A 20258-nucleotide genomic window follows, 5' to 3' on the forward strand; every position below is an offset into this window, starting at 1 on the left:
AAGGCAAATGAATAATATCCCATGAAGGAGCTGACTGATCTGAGCTCCATTTCACAAGTAGCCTGTGCTCTCTCTGCGTGTGCCCTGACTGTATTAGCACTAGAACCGCACATTAGTTTTAAGACTCCCTCTCGAGTAGGGATATTGTAATGTTTTTTAATTGGGGCTGATAAAAATGTGGCATTACATGTAGGTTCTTCAGAGAAGCCAGTTGTGAAATTGGGTTTGTATTAAACCTAATGATGGAAAATTAAGCATAGTACGTCTGTCGGAAATGGTCCGCAGTAAAAATCTTTTCCTCTCCATTACAGAAGGTTAATAGGGAATAGGGGAGGAAAGATGCACGGGGAAAGCGAATCCAACTAGGGGAATTAATAAGCCTTGAAATTCCCTCTGTTCAGAGTTCTCACACTGTCATTAGTTGGAGCATTAGGGATGATTATACAAATGCTTTGGATGTTACTCTTCCTTAAATCCCAAATTTATTCACATTTTGTATGTGAGGGTTGCTTCGCTAGAACCATAGCTCTATAAATCTTGGAGCGTCCAAGGAATGTGACTATGTTTATGAGAAACTGAGCTTCCGAAATCCTTAAATCCAGTAGCCTGATCTTCAGAGCAGGTGGTCAATTTGATGGCAATTTGTTTCAGAAGAAGCAGGATATGTTCAGCATCCCTGATCATTCAACCACCAGTCTCGTTTATCTCACAGCTTGCCCTGTGGCCGTGTGTCCACTGCTGTCATTCCTTTCTCCTTCTCGTAGTCCTATAACTTCAAAACAGAGCATATGCCTGTCTTGGTATCTTCCCTCCAATATAACAGTAAGCCAGCTAAAGCATTATTTGTCATGTTTTGTCATGTCATTGTTTTGCCATCTGCTGAAAAGGCGCTCTAATGCCCTAATCTATCTGCTCCTGCCCAATTTTGCAATGAGGGACAGAGCAGAGATCCTGACTGCTTGTGATCGAATCTTCATGGTGATTTCTCAAGGATAGTAATGTTTACAATAGCACACTGGCCATATTTTTGTCTCTAAAAATCACCCTGAAATTGCAACTTGATTTATTCATTCTTTATCCCTTCTAAAGCATGACTGTAGTATTGCTGACAAGGGATAGTGTTCAGGCTCCTTTTCAGTAAGCTTTCTGTACGAAATGAGCCTTGTGTATGTGATTGTCAGCTTTTTTTTTTTTTTTTTTTTTTTTTTTTTAGCGGTTAGAGGAAGATATATTTTCTCTTTGCTAACAGGCTGGCTTTGGCTGAGACCTGAAAGAATTGATGCAGGATGTTAAGGCCAAAGAACCCAAGTGCATCAGGAAGCACTTCTGTGCTGCGTGGGTAACAGAGCACTGGCAGAGGTTGCCCTGAGAAGTTGTGGGGTCTCCTCCTTGGAGATCTTCACAAGCTGCTTGGGCTGGGCCCTGGACACCCCTCTACAGGTGTCCCTGCTTGGGCGGGGGGGTGGACCAGATGAACCCCAGAGGTCCCTTCCAACCTCAACTGTCTATGGTTCTATGATCTTTAGATACCTGTAATCATAGGGGAAAAAAAACAACAGTTTATTTGGCCAACTATAAATCTGGTCAATTCTAGTAGATAAAAACTTAAATTTTTCAGCTACTCTCAGTTTCTTTTGTTAAAAATAAATATTTTGGTAGTCAATTGTTTGGCTATTCACATTATTTGCTGTTAGTTCAACAGGAGGATTTTGCTATGTATTTGCAGTTTTGCAGGGAGTATAAGAGGTTACAATTCCATCTATGTAGTGATAGAGATTTCTAAAATATTTATATCAAAAAGGAATGCTTTATGTTTTTATACATCTGAATTTTAAGATTGTGCATGCAAGGAAACTATTTTTGTGTTCTTTTATTCTTTCTCATAACATCACATCTTTGCAATTGGCATAAATTTTAGAGTTGAATTTGCAGAGCAGTTTAATTTGCTTCTAACATCCTTTGTGGTTTATTTGAAATGCTAATAATTTGTTTGCTATTAACTTGGACCCCTTTCACTTATCTCATATTGTACACCTCAAATCTTGCTTGAATATCTTGCTCATCTGTATGTATCTTTTGGTCCTGTTCTTTGCAGGTCTGTGAAGAAAGGTATGTAACTTGAGTGGAGTCGTTACGCAGCACTCACAAACTCACTATTTCACTATACATGCTATATACTCGTTGTGCCTGACAAGCTGTTTATTCCCTTCCCATCTCTGAGTTTGTCTCCTTGACTTAAAAAATATTTGAATGTGAGTTAGTGTTTCTGGGCAGCTGTAGGCAAGTGTGTGTTTCTTACTTATTTCTTTACTTTCTTTTGCCTGCACCAACCTATGGGGTGGTGGAGAAACAAAGAAGTGGAGAAGGAACGAGAGTGGAACTCACAGATAGGTGAAAGCTTGTTTTGCCTCCCTGTCTTTAAAACAGACAGTAGCCATGGAGAGATGACCCAGCCAACCCTGACTATCCAGACCCACCCGTACCGGAGCTGCGAGCCGGTGGAAATGTCCTACCCCCGGGGGCAGTTCCAGCCAGCCATCCGAGTGGCCGACTTGCTGCAGCACATCACCCAGATGAAGCGAGGACAGGGCTATGGATTTAAAGAGGAGTATGAGGTGAGAGGAACCTTCACTCACATGAATAAGTAGAGGAGTGGCAGTCCTAAGGGACAGATGCTTGGGAGGGGAGGATGACCATTGTGAAAAGCGTCTTTGCCTTAATTCACTCACCCTCTTAATCCTTTCCTTCCTCCATCTTATTTCTGTTTATAAGGCTAGGATTTTACAGCACTAGCAATCTTTGATGGCTCTCTGGTCCAGAGAAAATGTGTTTAATACAGTGGTAAGAGAATTACATTGTGTTCGTGTGCACCCTCTCCAATAAAGAGTGGATAGTAAATATTTAATAGTTGCTGAACTCCGTGAAGGATTTGGAGTCCCATAGTCCTTAATTTATTGGTGTGCTTTAGTTGACGATAGGGCAAAGCAGGGTTTATGAAAAGGAAGGGTTTTTGCCTTTTTTTTTGGAGCCCCAAATACTCTGTAGCAATTGATCAAGTTAATTCACAGCTTAATGACCTGCACACAGAACTGTAAAGGCAAAGGCAGCAGCCTTGTGTAGCTTAAATGAAGATGGAGTTTTCCTCGGGCTCAGAATATGTTCAGCAGACCTACTCTTGCAACTCTGTGTGAAGAGAGGGGCAAGGAGTAAGCTGAAAATATGAAAGCAGCCCTTCCACCCTGTGGTCAAATAGCCGGAGTGACCAGGAATTTAATCCAAATGCCAGGAAGAAGTGTGGCACTGGGGAGGAGTTGGGAGACAAATATACATTTAGAGGAGAGAGAACAGAAGAGGGAAATAGCATCAAACATATGTGAGACTTTGCTGTAGCAAGCGATAATTATAATGAATGTAGTAAGCTTGTGGGAAGGCAATAAGTAATTAATATGCATAGTGGCATTAAAACTACTTAAAAATAACATAACAGCTGTGAAAAATAAGTTACTTAATGAAAACAGCTCACTTTTCCACCCTGCAAGTCGGAGTCCATGGGGTTTATATCATTGATGCTGGGGTTTGCTGTAATTGAGAGGCAATCTTTTTCTGGTTGTCACCAGGGAGTATTTTTTTAATCAGAAAGCATCAAAGACTGTCACAACAAATGTTCCTGGTAACTGTATGTTAACCAGGGCTAGTCACTCATGCCCCACAATCAGGGACACTAATTAAAGTATCGATACAAAGAGCTTGGTTTAATATGGAAAAAGGGTATTAATTCTCTAAGGAGATTTACTTAGCCCCCCTTGGCCTCCAGTTCCATGAGTAGTACCCAAAGCTGAATTCAGCTCAATTACAGATGCCCTAAGATCTAGTTCTTGATGTTCAAGAAGAAAACAGGTGCTGGCATATATGTAATTTTCTGGCACTGGCATTGGTAATTATCAAAATAACACATTAGCATGAAAAATGTCAATGCAACTTTCAGCTCCACAAGTTCTGCGTTTCCCAGAAAGTGCTATCTACATACGTATATAATGATGATGACATTATATACATTTGCATAATTTCTTTCTTTACAAGAAATAGCCTGGAGAATGCCACAAGCTCTTAAATCACTTTTGCTGTTCTACCCTTCAATCAGAGACAATTGCCCTAAGTGGCAGTCCTTTTAGATGGTGGAATTTGGATTTCAGAGCATGGGCTGCAGGTAGCACTTTGGCTCCAAGCAGCTTTCAGCCACCACCAGCAATACTGCAAATTGCAGGGAGGATGTTGAGGAGTGTTGTAAATCCTGGAAGGTAGGAAGGGTGGTTTTAAGTTGGCTGAAATCTTGAGGAATGCAAAGCTGGAAAGCCTGTTTTGCAAAACAGTTTGCAAAATGGTTGATAAAAGCTTAAAAAGAAAAGACCTGAAATTTTATTTTTGTGTCTCTTAAAATCTGTTTTCATACACTAATATTAGTGTCATCTGTCTGTATGTTTTTTCTTCTAAGACGCTGATTTTCTGTTTACTTTGCAGATTGATAGCATAAATGAGAGCCTACTTAGTGACATGTTAGCAAACAATTTTACTCTCATGAAAAATCACTTTGAACAGAATGTATCAGTCATACATGACAATCTCTTATCTCTGTGCATTCCCATTTCCACTGAGAAACCAGGGAATTGCATTCAAGATTTGTTTTGTACCCCTTCAGCTGCAGAGCACTAGAGCACAGGTAATGTGTTTTACTGGGGGCATCTTGGAAAATTTTTCGTGTGCCTGCATCTTACATCTAACTCCACACCAGGATGTGGTTGCGTAAGTGGTGTCACTGCTTCTGTGAACGGGCTGATAACTGTGTGTGTGAACACGGGAACCTGTCAGCACTTGCAGCATGTGCATTATTTGGGGTCTGCCTGCTGCACCTTAGGCCAGAGTGACTGCTATTTGTTCTAGCAATAAAATGTGTGCACCCCAAGAGAAAAATATATCACTGACACTGGATGTAGATGGCACTGTTTGGGATTAGGCACGGCTATAAACATTTACACGAGACTTGTTTAACTGTCACCTGTTCCTTTTTCAGAACATATCAGCCCTGATTTGTTGTGAGCTGCTAGGCTGGTCCCATAGCCATACTGCGAGCACCAATTACTGGCTGCAGAGATAATAAGCTTAAGTATCCAAACTCATTTTCAAATATGATTTAGTATGTCACTAACGTACATTTCTCTTGCTGCATTACCGAGACTGTTAGTTATTTTGGATTTTGTGGCTCCTTCCTCAGGCATCTTGCTACTGCCAGGCTTCAGTGCATTGAAGTCACCTCTGGATTTTAACCCGCTCATTTCTGGCTGGCTACACAGCCTTTATCTGGTCAAAAGAGTAGGTCCGGGAGCTCAGGCTATGGTATGATATTACAAAGCGTTTGGCAGTAGGGTTGTCACTATATATGCTGTCCTTGGATTGTGTTGACTTAATGCTTTTTATGTCCTTGCTCTGTACCAGACTGGGGAGCTGAACTGGCTGAAATATTTCTCTTCAGGGCTTTTTGGGGTATTTTTTTTTTTTTTCTCTTTTTTAGCCAAAGCAGTTTCTCATCCTGGGTCACAGCAGAGTCATTGGAAGAGTTTTGCCACCAGTGTTGAGAAGCTGGAGGCTGCAGGAAGATGCTCAGGACTTTGTGGCGAGCTGTGAGATGAGCAGCAAGGCTTTTAATTGATAGTGTTGCCTTTGGCAAGAATACAGCAGCATTGGGGCGCATCAGAGCAAATGAATGATTCAGGTTTTCCTACTTAAATGAAAAACAAACTGCAAATTAGCTAAATGCATCCATTGGAAATGTATATTGGCTTGCACTAAGTCTCAATTCAATGTGAACTCTTCGGTTATGTTTGGGCCATGGTGCTTGGAAATTTTAATCAAGATAAAGAGACTTGTAGAGATATGGCCCTGCAATTTCAGATAAAAATTAGATCATTTTAGTTTTAAAAGCTTCATTATAGGATAAATTCCACTACTGGGATGATATTTCAGCATGAATTTTTCCAAACTTCTCTAGAAGAAGAAAAGAAAGAAAAGCTTAAAAATTAAATTCAGATTTTTAACACCAGAATTTTGCAGCTAACAAATTGAACAAAGAAGCATTTGGAGTGTTTCTTGTAGAAGCATCACACGTGGGTCAAATACTGATAGCCAAGAAATCTATCTGTCCTGGTTTGCTATTAACAATACTGCAGAAAGAAACAGAAACATTCCTTTTTGAAATCATAGAAATAAGTATTGTACAAACCTAAACTCAAGAAAAAAAAAAAAAAAAACATTAGTAATGCTTCTCTTTTTCTGGGTGCAACTTATATTAATTATAATTGATACTTTTGCCTTTGTATTTCTAATGCAGTTTCAATTCTCAGTTTTTAGTGGTATCACAACAAAATTGCCAATGCTGTAACCACCTGGCTATGTGCAGTTACTCCGATCTGTTTTATAGAAGCAGGGGTATGGGTGCACTCTGCAAAGGCAGTTTGAGTTCCTCACCAGCCAGATCCCCCCCTTTCATTTCTTCAGGGAAGGGTAGTTTCATAAAACGCAGAGAATTCTCTGGTTTCAAGTGAGATGAAAAATCCCATGTTCTGAAATCTTTGGAGACTATCTCAGGCAAATATAAAAACATGAATTTCAATGGAGACTTTCATGTTCAAATCACCTGAAAGGACAAGGTTAGCTTAGAAGGGATTTATTGGACCTAAACATATTTTATTTGGCCAAGACAGCCTACTTCCCCGTGGATGTGATGAGGGAGAAATTTACTTATTTATTTTCCCTTTTCAGATGGCTGTGATTACGTATTTAATGACTGTTGCCATTCTCTGGTCAATCTGCTGTGATTTGATATTAGTAGAAAAATAAGGCACCTTTTTCCTTAGTCTTTGAAGATGAAAATGAACCTTCCTCACCTCTTTTCTTTTACTCAGGGATTTATTATTTTTTTTTTTGTCATTATGTGTAGGTTTTTGTGGGTTTTGTTTTGCTTTTTGTTTGGGTTTGTTGTTTTTTTGTGCTCAGGAGATGAGCTGCTATTTGGAAACAGCTGTCTGTAAAGGAAATATATGTGTGATCAAAGCCCTCACCAATTACAGTTATTACTCTTTCTCCTGGGCTTTTGAATAGGAACTCGCTGTCCCTGTCTTTTGTCAGCAAGGCTCGTGGCAGTGCTGCACTGCCTGACATTTTCTGTCCTGGAACCCCTTTGGGGGAAATTCACAACGATCTGGTCTGCCAGGGGGTTGCTCATATTAAGTTTAATTGCAATGCCGGTGTTGTAGATCCTAATAATTGTGTCTCTCTGCTATTGCATTCAGGCACCATAATAGACCTGGATCGCTTGTGAAGATGAATATAAATTCATTTTCCAGCACAGCTGTGTCAAACTACCTGCTGCTAGCTAAGGCAGATATGATTCCCCAATGAGAGCAGTATAAAAACTCCGCAATTCCCCGGGGACCATAAATAATGCAATTTGTAACGTTGCTGTTGTTTTTAGTAATATCGGCTCGTGTTAGGGAGTAGATCTTGAAGGAGGCAGATCTATGGAGAAAACTCAGTGGAAGCCGTTCTTTTCCCACCTGTGTGTTCAGCACTAATGATGGCTGGGCTGGGTGCAGCTGCTGCCAATTGTCTGCAGCTCGGTGGTGGCTTTCTGTTCGCGTTGTGGTGCCAGCCGTGCCCAGCCGGCCGGTGCCTCTGCGGTTCCAGCCGAGCCCTGCTGTGACAGCTGCTTTCAGCTGCTGCTGCTGGCATCCCCGGTGGTCCTGAGACACGGAGAGAGGTCGTCCTGCTTGTGGGTGGATAGTCCAGGCCATCTTCCAAGGAAGGCAGGACCGTCCTCCAGCCAGACCCCGGCACAGCTGCCGTTTTCCTGGCTCTGCCTCTCCAATCCTTCCTGGGCTTGTGTCAAGGGGAAGGTGGCTCATTTGATTGTGTTCAGAATAGCTGCAGGACCAAGCTGTGTGGTAAAGCAGCTCTGTCTGCTGCTGGTTTCCTTAACCCATCCTTTCTCAAGCAAAAGGGCAAATTTGGGGAAAATGATGATTTATTTCCATAGTTTCTATGTTTTACCTCCTTTTGCCTCCTGTCTTTAGACATAACCTAAAACCCTGAAACCCTGAGCTTTTTTTTTTTTTTTTTTTTCCTCAGAGAAAACCAGCTAGTGATTTGTATTACATCACTCCATTGCTAACATAGAAATAGTTTAAACCACTGTACGTGCTCAACTGAGAGCCTGAGCCCCGTGTTCCTGCCATCTGGGTTTTCTTAGCAGTATACATATGTGAAATCTCCACAAACCCTGTTCTGCGGGAGAAATGAGGTTAACCTGTGTCTGTGCAGCCAGAAACAAATTCTCCTGATCCTTTTAGATCTGAACTTGCAGGAGGAAAATGATTCTCAGCTAGCAAAAGCCAAGAGATGCAAATGGTCTGCACCAAGCTCTGCTTTTTGCGATAGTAGATGTGCCCTTTCCTCGAGAACAGCTGTTTGCTTAGTTGACTACTGAATTATGCAGTGCCTTTATTTTTGCCCTCGTCTGTCATCTTAATCCACCTGAAGGCATTGGCCAGATTTTTATAAACACTCCACTATTGTTTATTTTGCAGGCACTACCCGAGGGGCAGACGGCATCCTGGGACACAGCCAAGGAAGACGAAAACCGCAATAAGAACAGATACGGAAATATAATCTCCTGTAGGTGTTAATGCACATTGCACTGAGCTTTCTCTATGGTTTTATAAGCATCTTGTGGAAGCAGGGTGTGCTTGAGAACCTTGCTAAAAGCTGGTTTACATTGCTGAGCATTCAGTAGTTCAATTGGATTGTTACGTGCTGTTTATTTCTAGGATTTTTTTTTTTTCGTTTATGGTTTTTTATTGGTCTATGTAAACTCAATGCATGATTTTACCCTTTTTAATACTTGTAAAATCTACCTTACTTTGTATTTGATGTCTGTAATTTAAGGACTAAATCCGTTTGTCAGATTTTCACAGTGGATGATGATACCCATTTTCTATGGATTTTTATTACTAAACCCAGATCTTTCAGTGCCACAAGTGGGAGTGAAAAAAGAGACGGGGATATGTCAGGTTTTTAGATATGAAAGATATAGATAGATACCAGGTTTTCTCCTTCTTTGTGGTCAGTAACCAGTGGAGCAGCTGCTACTTATCTACATGTATACCTGGTTTGATGACTAGTACAAGCGTAGCTTCTGCTCCAGAATCACAGTAAGGCAGTTGAAAATGCACTGAAAGCTTCTTAATTTTACTTCTTTCAGTAACCAATTAGTGTTACTAATTGTGGTTAACCAATAGTGGTGTTATAGGGATATTAACACTTGCAGAACTACAGGGCATGGAGGACTCCTGAGGTTAGTTTTAGTCTCCAAGTCAGGACTAGCTCCACCTCTGTCATTTTTATCAGATCTTTGTGACACCTTTTCCTAAAGATCTCCAAATTTAAGCTTTCCAAAAACTCTCCAGGCAGCTTACCCCAGTGTTTCATTATTTGCTGTAATGACTGGGACATATGAAAAGAGGTGTGATAATTCATTCTTTTTAAGGGTTGCTGAGCAGCATCAAATTGAAGAAGCCAGGCCTGAGACCCTCAGAACAAGAAATAGGGATATAAATGGTTATGCCATAGATTTATGTGACCGGATAGTTCTATGGAACACTACAAAAGCAAAATTAAGTCACATGGAATGACATATTTAGTAGTATATTTTTTCTCGGGTTATATGTGTACTTCCTGTAGGAGAAACAGACTTTACTAAAGAAGTGGGAAACAAACAAACAACAAAAAAAACTTTGTCACAAATCTCTCTCACACACCTTAAGTTCCCTCTCATTCCTTTAAAACTTGAAAGAAGTGATTCATGTAACAGTTTTGGGGTAATGGCATAGAACAGATCAGGAACCCTATGGCAAAGGTGAAGTCTGGAAATGAAGATCAAAAGTTTGTGAGCCCTGATCTGATCCCATTTCTGCTTGCTGCCTTTCTGCCTTGGTTGTGAGCAGGTCATCAGTTCCCATAATTTTTTGTTTCTCCGTATGGAAAATGGAAGTGGTACCACTAGAATATTACAGATAGTGTGGAAATCATCCCCCTTATCTTCAGGTGCCAAAAAAGCACAGCCTTGCTGTAAGCTTCCCGTGTTGCTAATGGGAGATACCTCCAGACAGAGGTTCAATTTGCATGTCTAGACAATTAGCTTAGATCAAATTATTCTGAGAGATGAATCATCCAGCTTTAACAACTGCACATTTGTTTGAAGGTGGAAGTGCCATAGTATGATATAAGGAAAGAAACATGAAAGACTGTGTGCCTCTGTGGGATTTTGAGGAAGCGGTTGACACAATGTCAAAGTGCAGGTGAAAAGAGGCAAGAGCCACCACTGAATTTATGTTGAAGGTGGTCACAAAGAAAACACTGAACTCCAAGTGAAACGTGAGAAGAAATTAAGGAAGCAAAATCAAGGAAGATAAATGGGTTATTATCTAAAGGGAAGGTGTTCACGAAGATTAATTGTTGTCTAACAAAGAATGATGTTAGCCTTTTGCTATAAATATAAATACAGTAGGAATATAGATAAGAGGTGATGCGCTTGAATAAGGAAATGCAAAATGTAATCAAAGCTAAGAAAAAAGTATCTGCAAGGTACAAAACAGAAGAGCACAGGTTTGAGGGCTTGTTGGGGAAAAAAATCAGATGGAGGTTGAGAGGATGGAGAGGCATAGTAAGGAAAGCAAAGGTCATGAAAGAGAGCAGGGGTGCAGAAGGGTTGAAGGTAGACAACAAGGCTGGGATGGTTTCCTTTACTTCAAATAAATATGAAATAAAGACTTTGAGAAGGAGACAATAACTTATAAAAGATGGCACAGAGAATTTAGTAGCGTGCCATAAAGAGTGATGAAGTAAAATGGATTGAGGTTATCTGCTTCTCTTTGAAGGTGCTGGGGAGAAGGAAGAAAGGATGCCCAAGGAAGGGGCATAACGTTCATCAGATGTTCTGTAAAACCAGTGCGAAATTATCGTTGATGTCTTTGGCTAAGCCTTGAGCCAGACCATACTGGTGGGTAGCATCGGGCAACTTCCCTGAGTAAAGGCAGTGACAGGATCCAGAATAGAGAATTGACAGAAGAGCTGAAAATAGCAGGAGAGCAGTTCCCTCTGGGCGGATCATGAAAATGAATTGTGCTTGGTGGGTACAGACTGTGCAAATGCCTGAGCAGAGGAGAGGAGGCGGAAAACAATTACACCCTTAGCTGCTTTGTTGTGCCAGAGCTGCAATTGGTGGTAAAACCCAGAGTACGCACTGATTGCTCTTACTGGTGCGTTTGGTAAAACGTTGCAGATGTCAATTAACATTATTTGTTTAACCACAGTTGCCATGTCATTAGTCCTGAAACAACACAGTCCATGCTTTCTGGGGACTGAATTGACTAGTCAGGTTTTGATCTAACTTCTGTAACTGCTTCAGAGGCTTCTGTTAAAATGTGGGTTTATAAGCTCTAGCAACAAGTAGCATTGCTCAGTGATTCACAGCAGATTAGATCTTGTCTTTCTGGCCTCCTGGGTAGTAGTACACTTACAGGACCATTTTACTCAGCTTACCACTTTCCCAGTGGTATTTCCCTGTATTAACACTACGCCTCTGTGAAAACCTAGATCAGCCCCAACATCTGCTCTTCTTAGATTTGCAAACCAAAACTGGAGGTGTATCAGTTCACTGGGAGGAGATGCAGGAGAACCCTCAGCTTTTCCATTCTTTAAACCCAGACTTTTCAGGGCTCCTTTCAGCCTGGAACTTTTGGCATGATTTTAGAGAAAAGAGAAAGCCAGAGAATGGATTTAGTGTCTGTATGACCACAGAGATCCATTGCTGATGGTGAAAAGATGGTTTCTCTTTGCTAACTGTAATTTCATGGATCCACCATGCTTTAGGGAGCTGCTCTACTTGAAGTTTTTAATATGTCAACAGGGTCCATGATCTATGCGCTGGTGCTTTCGTTGTAAAAACTGGCGAGTTTGTCTTTGCAGACCAGCTTAGGGTGCAATTTCAGGTAGTAGATGCATCTGTGTACTGAATCTACATTACTTAAATTTGCTTTAGAGCAATTTTAATTGATATTGAGGCTTTCAAAGTGTATCAGCAGTTGATGGTTAGGGAACAGGTGTTGTACTTGCAAGTTGAGCTGGACATATTACGTAGAAAAGGAAACATCCAAAAGCTATATGGGATCTTTACTTCTATTTCTCCTCATTCCCAAAGTTAAAGTAAAAACGCTCAGGTGAGAGCTAAGAAAATAGAGATGTAGGGTTGTGTTTAACTTACAGGAGAGCACCATCTTTCCCTTTTATTTTATCCCTTTTCTGAGCATATAATTACAGGAGGAGCATAGTACTCACAGGGATGCTCGTACCAGTGCTTCTTTAGACAATTCTTCCATCTGCAGTGGAGCTCCACCATCTTCCCACTTAGGCGATGATTTTAACATTTTGTGACGGTCCATTAAAAACTATGGTGTTGGTGACAAAAGACGGTAGAGAAAACGGCTTCATTTCGTTTGTGCTCTGACTGCTGTATGCTTTGGGCTTGAAGACTGCAAATTAACCCAGATTTTGTGGTGGAACTGACAGACACTAGAGAAGGATTAACAGAGCTCCCAGCTGAAACACAGGTAGAGTGGACTTCTTGTCCATGAACAAGGATAATGCATAAAAAACAATAGCAACAAATGTCAGTTGTGGAATTAGAATGTAAATCTCTTATCTTCCAAGCATTTTTATCTCATGGTTTCTTCTGTAGTGCCTAAGCTCTTGCTTGTCTGTGCAGTGTCCATGGTATGTGATCCTGGGAGCGTGGCAGGTTCCACACCTTGCTGTTATCCTGTTCCCAAGGCACGGTGTGGGATGGCTGGGGATGGGATTGGAGGACTGTGTTGATTCATTGCAAAAGATGTCTGCATTTCTCCATCAACTATGTGGGGAACCATGACAGACAATTTAGACTAGCTGCATAATATTTAGATGGCGAAAGTTGCATGAGATTAATCCAGTGCTGGTGTCACAATGGTATGTGGAAAAATTGCACTGATATTTCAAATGATCACTAATGGGAATTTTGACAGAAGTTTCAGACGATAACGTCTTTGTACTAAAATGGGAGCACAATGCTTTTCAGTGAAATTCTTGTCATTTTTGAAATCTGTTTTAAGACCAATTTTCAGTCAAAGTGCTCTTCATACAAATTCAGAGTTCTGCTAACTTGCATACCAACTATAGCCAACAGGGAGAAACAAAATCAAATATACATCTGTAAATATACTTCCATTTTTTGCAGCCTTGAATATTACAGACATACAATTTGTCTTGTTACTCTCCTTTTTTAAAGTTTCTCATGATGCATTTGTATCACATGGTGATTTTATGACGTCTGATGAGTGTACAGAAATGTTGAGTGACACCTTTCATTTCAGTATGCTTAAATATGTTGTCTCTATGGCTGGTGTTGTCCAGTGGAAAAGATGTGGAATCAGGAATATGTTCTAGCCATTGGGAGTAGATATAATTAAGATAATTACTATTCTTTTAAAAGCCCTTTAAAGTCTGTAAATGAAAAGACTGAGTAGAAGATAATTAGTATTGCTGTTAATAGTACAGTAAGTTGCATTGTTTTTTTGTCCCTCTTGATTTAAAAAGAAAAAAAAAAGTTTTGGAAAGAAAGTGATTTGCAAGCTAAGTTATTTCATGACCTTTTATTCCGAATGGTCTCCTAAACTTATGAACTTATGATTGAAGACACCATTTACACATCATTAATGTTTTGTGTATATTTATACATATACAGTTTTTCTGCTGTACTTTTCACACTCTTCAGAGAAATAAATCTCCCACATGTATTGACGCATTTTTGTAAAACATGAGACAACTTACTGTAGATTCTATCCACCTGAAGCAAAGCTCAGCTAAAAATAATTTTCTTTTGAATCCAAAATATAAGATGACCTAAACCTGAATCTCTCTCTCTTTTTGTTTTTTTTTTTTTAAAAATCATTCATTTCCAGTGGTCATTTCTTCATCCTTTAGATAGATAGGATAACTATCTTTGGTACACATGAACAAAAGAAACACTTGTTAATAGCTACAGAGCACCTTTTATTTATCATAACTGTCTTAAATTCATAGACCTATTCTATGTCCTTTTAGGTCTTTCACAGCGAGGTCCCTTGGGGAGGTATTCATCTTGTCTGTTTTAAGTTTCTAATTTAGGAGTGGCTCAAAGAGCTGAAATGTGATTTGTGAGTTTGGCTCTATTAACTGAAGATAAGATCTTCCTTAAGGGCTGTTCAGAGCACTTCAGCCACACACTGTACGTAGACAGTGTCTTGGTCCCACTTAAACAATTAACTTGAGATTCTTTTTACCTGTCATTAGGGTCATTCTGGGTCTCATGACTTTTCAAGTTATATTATTGCAATAAGCTTAGACTTTCATAACATTATTATACTGTGGCATCGCAGGGAGGATTAGCAAATGTTCTCCTCACAACCATTAACTCTAGGGACTTTTTTCTTTGCCTTTGTTCTGTGCGATTCTTAACTAGCTTAGTTTCCTGCCTTGAATTGCAAGTGTGAAATTGTCTACAGGAGATTTTGTGTGTTTCATCGAGATGTCCAGCTTAATCAGCTCGTTGTCTGTCTGTGTGAATTGCACTAAGTATAAATTCCTTTGTTGTCTGTCTAAACACAAGATTTAGTGCAACTCCTAGTGAGCTTGCCTTGAGCATGGGTAATTGTCTGGAGCTGGGAGCAACATCAGCACTTAGAGAAAGATACCTGCTGCATTTGCAAAGTTTGTATTTATTAATACAAATGTAGCAGAGCTTTTGAAGGATTCACCAGCAAAACCATTTTTGAATGCAAATATGGCATTTGATAAATACAACAATGTGGCTGTATTTTTTAGGTGTGAAAATTTCACCCAAACAATGAGCAGAGTATGAGAATCATTGCTTTACATGAGCAGATGAATATTTAATATACATCCAAATCCCATTTCTCAGAACTGCATGTACATCTGTCTTCACAATTATTATCTGATTCCACGTTTAATTAAGTCACGACTAAAACCTTTTTGACTGAGTTACTGCAGAATCACTCCTCGGATTTATATGTTTTATTGTGATGATTCTTTTTAATTGAATCTAAATCATGCCTAGGTCCATATTTTGCAAAGTGCTTCTAAATATTAATGCTTTACTGCCTAGGAGCTACTGTCTACATGGCTAGTAGGGAGGAAACAAACTTAATGGAATCTGTTTTCTGCTTCATTATAAAACCCTTCAGAAATGAGCCCAGCAGGCCTGGCTGTGACCTCCATAACCCAACTGCCTTTCCCAAGCAACTGGTTCTTAGATAACACTTCTGCAATTAATTGCATACCGGGGCTGGGATTGCCAGACCAAATCAGATCAATGACCCAGCTCACTGAGTACCTCCTTTGACAGAGCTCAGCACCAGCTGTTCCAGAGGAAGATCAAAATATTCCCTTGGTGGACAGTCATGACATAATCAGCCCGCTGGGGCGCTTCCTTTCTGTGCCCGAACTGCAGAACATACTGGGAGAGTATCAAAAGACTGATACCTGTTATTTTATTGCCTTATCTAAAGTAACTTTGAATGTCCATAAAGATATGAACTTTTTTTTTTTTTGTCTGGAACACAGCTTCACACTTTGCCTTGCTGTCACTTTGCTGCAGTGGTTTCTGCGGGCTGTATGAGCATTGCTCTGAGTTCCTTTGGTATCTTCTTTCAGTTCCTTGGGTTGCCCCACTTGTTACTTGTAGGATTTCATCTGTCATTTTATCCTCCTTTAATCTTTTATACCTTTGTCACGACCTCATTTTTATCCTGGCTTTTACTGTTAGTTCTTACCTCAATTTATGTGAACCTAAGGAATCTGGGGAGGCTGTTACTTCCCATGGTGACGATGGCTCTTGTAAAGGAGATGCTCTTCCTGCAAAGACCCCAAACCAAGCAACATCTGTGGTCTGTGTATAGCTCTGTAATAATTTATAGTGATGGCAGTGAATTTAATGAACATTGAGTTTGAATGAACACTAACTTAAAGATCTAAACATTACATCTTAAGTACAAAAGAAAGGGCACATAGAAGGAATAGCTCTGATACTCTTTCATTTTTTACTATTGTAAGTGTTCAATTACCCACTTGAAGGAATCGGCAGATAAAATAAAGCACTGACAAACTCCTCTTTATTGTTACTGTCACTTTTTTCTTTCCTTCTTTCAGATGATCATTCAAGGGTGAGATTGCAACTGCTGGATGGGGACCCTCACTCTGACTACATCAACGCCAATTACATCGACGTAAGGCTCATGGACATTCCTGAAGTGACAAACACTCCTGCTGACAAGCCTGCTTACCAATTTGGTGCATCTCATGTAGGGACAGACTGCTGGTCTGATATGAATGACAGCTGAAAGTTATACAGACATCATGTTGTGACAGGGAGAAGGTTCTTGGCCTCCAGTTTATTCTTTCTGACCAGTCTAGACAGATGGAGATTTCCTGTGTCTGACAGATCCACAAACATAAGTGGAATGTGGGCTAAATGCACGATGTATGTGAAAATCAATATCAGCCCCTCGCAATAACATTAACAGATATCTGAGATTTATTGACTGCATACAAAGTTGCAGGACAGAAGGCATAAGTGGATTGACTTTTTTTTTTTTTTGAGTATTGTAAAATAACATTTAAAAAGCAAACTCTTACGCACACAGGATGGTCAAACGAACATACATTTCTTTCATCCATCTCCTAATGCTTAGGAACATGATGCTGTTCGAAAGAGTTTCTTTAATAGAAGAAACCAAAAAATGCACTTCATAAAGTTACGTACCGCTGGCATTCAGTATTATCATACAGGGGCAAACCCACCCCTTTCTTGTTTTTCCAACACAAAGATGCATTTTCTTCTGTGTTAGTTTTCAGAGCTGACCATGGGTTAATTATGGCACTTTTATTTCTTTGAATGAATAGCAAAAACTGCTCTGTTCCTGTTTTCTCTTTGCTATGATGAGATCTTATGATTTTGTGGGGTTTTTATTACTCAACCTGAGTGAGATACCATCACTTAAAATCTCATGAGGCAGCCTCATTCTTTATCTTCATGTGTTCAACAACCATTGTTAGTACACCATTAAGTGTATGACAGTCGTTGGTGCCTGGAAGGTATAAATGCATGCTTTATTTAACTGTGATCTCAGACCATCACCATTTTCTCTTTTTTTTTCCAGGGGTACCACCGGCCTCGTCATTACATTGCAACTCAAGGCAAGTTCATTCTTGTATGTCTATATATTTGTAAAACCTCTGCTGTTTTAAATTGCTGTAGGAGTTATCTCTAGGGTGACATCTGCTCTGGGAACGTCTGAAGTTCCAAGATATTTAAGACACTCAAAAACAAAATCTCAGCTGCAGGAGTAAGACTTAGAGGTGGCAGTGCAATCTATAATGTGCCCTTTGTGCATGAAATATGAGATTAGAACTAAAAGGGACTTAACGGAGCTTGGGTTTACCTTCTGGAGTGAAATTTCTTGGGGAAGGCTGTATGAATATGCCTGGGACTGATGAGTTTTTGTTGGTGGGCACTATTAGGAAATGCATTAGAACACCATCTTCTGTAAATTAGTTGAAATTTCCTCTGCCTTTAGTGGCAAAAAAAAAAAAAAAAAAAAGCTAACCAACACAATTCAATGTTCAGAGCTATCAGTGTTAGATGATGAGCCTTCCTACTCCTGGTCTGTGCACTAGGATGCTGTTGTCCTGCATCGCTGGGCAAACTATTTTGCTATGACCACTTCCTCTACCATTATTTGTTCTCATTTCACTGCATTCCTTCCTTCCCTACAAATGTGTTGCTACCATAAACGACCCTGTTCTTAAGTTCCACTTTGTGACTTCCTCACTGGTTTGTCCCTGTTGAAGGAGTAAAGGACCATACCAGAATAAAATCGGTGTATGGGTTTATAAGAGTATAGGGAATGCAGCAATGCAAAGAACATGGAGGATGGAATTTGGACAGGATTGGGTGAAGTTTGGGTGAAGGATTTCACCTGCAGCATAGAGGAGGAGAAGGAAACAAAGTCAGAGAGAGCCTCTAGTCTAATAAATCTTTTGCTGTTTGGTTGTTGGAGCCTGAATTTTTTTCCTCTGGGAGGACTTCAAAAAATTGTGGATTTATGCATGTTTTCTCCTTCATAATTAGTAAATATTAAAGTATGAATAGAGGAATTTGTGTTGCATCACATGAAAAATTTCAATACAGCCTTAATTCCAGAGAGACTGCATGGTGCATCCACCTCCCATTGCTTATACATGATTTCCTACAGGAGCTATCTCCCCTGTGTACAATACAGCCATCACCTCTGTGTACAGCCTGCTAGCACCTCAAATACTTGCTGCAAGGAAGGACAAGGTGTCTGATACCTCAAAGAGCTCTAGGCTGTTTAGTGCCTGTAATACTGAATCGTGGAGAGATGCCCTGGAAGGGAGAGTAGGATCCTGTGGGATCCACAGGGCAGTGGCTAGGAAATAGCTGAAATGTGTTGTTGGCATTAAATACTCTCTCTGAAGATGTCCTTTTGTCTTTTCTGTTGCCCCAGGGCCGATGCAAGAGACAGTGAAGGATTTCTGGAGAATGATTTGGCAAGAAAACTCTGCAAGCGTTGTCATGGTCACCAACTTGGTGGAAGTGGGCAGGGTAAGGATACCGTTTTCCCAGCAAATACAACCAAACCAGTGCTGAGCATAGCACCATGTTGCTGCTGCAGGCATGCTCAGCCAGTGAAATGCTTTTTGCTTACTGTAGTAAGGGAATGAATTAATCCACTCAGGGTTTTTTCTTCTAAAGTGCTAGATTTTGTAATACTTAGCTGCTTCCATTCCAAACTAATAAGGATCTTGTTTCTGGTGTAAGTCTTGACTTTAGCAGAGTTAGACAAATTTATGCGAGCTGAGGAGCTGTCTCCTTTTCAGTACAGAGGGAAAAATGTGCTTTTATAATAATTATTCTTTATCTGTATAATTTGAATACTTCCCTACCCACAAAAATCTGGAGGGGAGAGGACGTGTGACTGGTGTTTGAGCTGATCAAAAGAGCTCTTTAAATGACGCTTCAAAGCCAAGAGTTTCTAATCATTTCAGAATATCACTATTCCATGGTGGTGTGAGACCATGCATAGCTGAATCCTGGAGCCACCCAGCACCTTTGGCCTCCTCACCAGCCACAGCTTCACTCTGTTGGACACAGGTGGGCCAGGAGTCCCTGTGTAAGCACAGAGTGATGGCCAAAGACCAGGATGGGAGCAAACATGAATAACTCAAAGGGCGCGGGCTCGCTGTGGCCAGCTCCAGGGAATAAGAAAAAGGCACACCTGGGGTATGCTTTCCTTAGTGCATTCTCCCCACTCCTGGTAGTGGAGTCTCTTTGGTTTAGAGAGATTCTCAGCCAGAAACCATCACTTTAAAATGTTGTCCTTCTGTTTCTCACCTTCGATTCCTGTTGTACTAAAAAAAAACATTTAAGCAATTGATTATTCACAACTGTTAGTAATTCAGCTGCTTTTTATTTGATTTCCTTTAGATCTCATGGTTGAATGCCACCTGGTTCTGTTCATTTATTGTTATTTATTCTATTTTACTTTCTACTGACACTTCAATTTGAAATAAACTCTTTTGTGTAAAAAACAAAAAACCTAAATTAATAATGTTTTATATTTATAAATGCTGTTTATGACTAGAACTGGAATATGAAAGCTGCTCTGCATTAGCTAGTCATCTCAGCTTTTAGGTGCTGTTTCACTTTTTCATGCTACAGCATTTAATAGCTTGATAGCTTTTGTTATCCTATATGTCCCCTCTAAAGCTTCACAGCCCCGGTTTTTATTTTTTATTTGGTTTTGCACATGGCTTCTGAAAGTAGCTAAGCTTGGGATGTGTTCACATGATCAGGAGATTTCTTTCAGGAGCCTAAGCTCAGGCACATCATAAATGTCAAATTTGTGTCCTTATCTGGTAAGGGATGCTTTAAACCCAAATAAATTTAATGCATCAGGAAGTATTGCACAGTCCCTATGAACTGAAATTGTTTAGCTGTACAGAGACCGTTTGAAATCACAGTAACAATAGCAAGAACA

At 40.1% G+C, this 20258-nt stretch overlaps 1 protein-coding gene across 15 annotated transcripts in view; it reads left to right on the top strand.

The window, feature by feature from the left end:
• PTPRT (protein tyrosine phosphatase receptor type T) overlaps positions 1 to 20258 on the top strand; it is a 449634-nt gene that overhangs the window by 404166 nt on the left and 25210 nt on the right. For all 15 annotated transcript variants that reach the window (XM_038166116.2, XM_072026287.1, XM_072026288.1 and 12 more), the window contains 5 exons: positions 2428 to 2615; positions 8637 to 8724; positions 16348 to 16424; positions 17358 to 17394; positions 18726 to 18823. In XM_038166116.2, the coding sequence (XP_038022044.1) occupies positions 2428 to 2615; positions 8637 to 8724; positions 16348 to 16424; positions 17358 to 17394; positions 18726 to 18823 (488 nt within the window). The remainder of the gene's footprint in view (positions 1 to 2427; positions 2616 to 8636; positions 8725 to 16347; positions 16425 to 17357; positions 17395 to 18725; positions 18824 to 20258) is intronic.

The sequence above is a fragment of the Anas platyrhynchos genome, chromosome 21 (genome assembly GCF_047663525.1).
Source record: "Anas platyrhynchos isolate ZD024472 breed Pekin duck chromosome 21, IASCAAS_PekinDuck_T2T, whole genome shotgun sequence".
Taxonomy (NCBI): domain Eukaryota; kingdom Metazoa; phylum Chordata; class Aves; order Anseriformes; family Anatidae; genus Anas; species Anas platyrhynchos.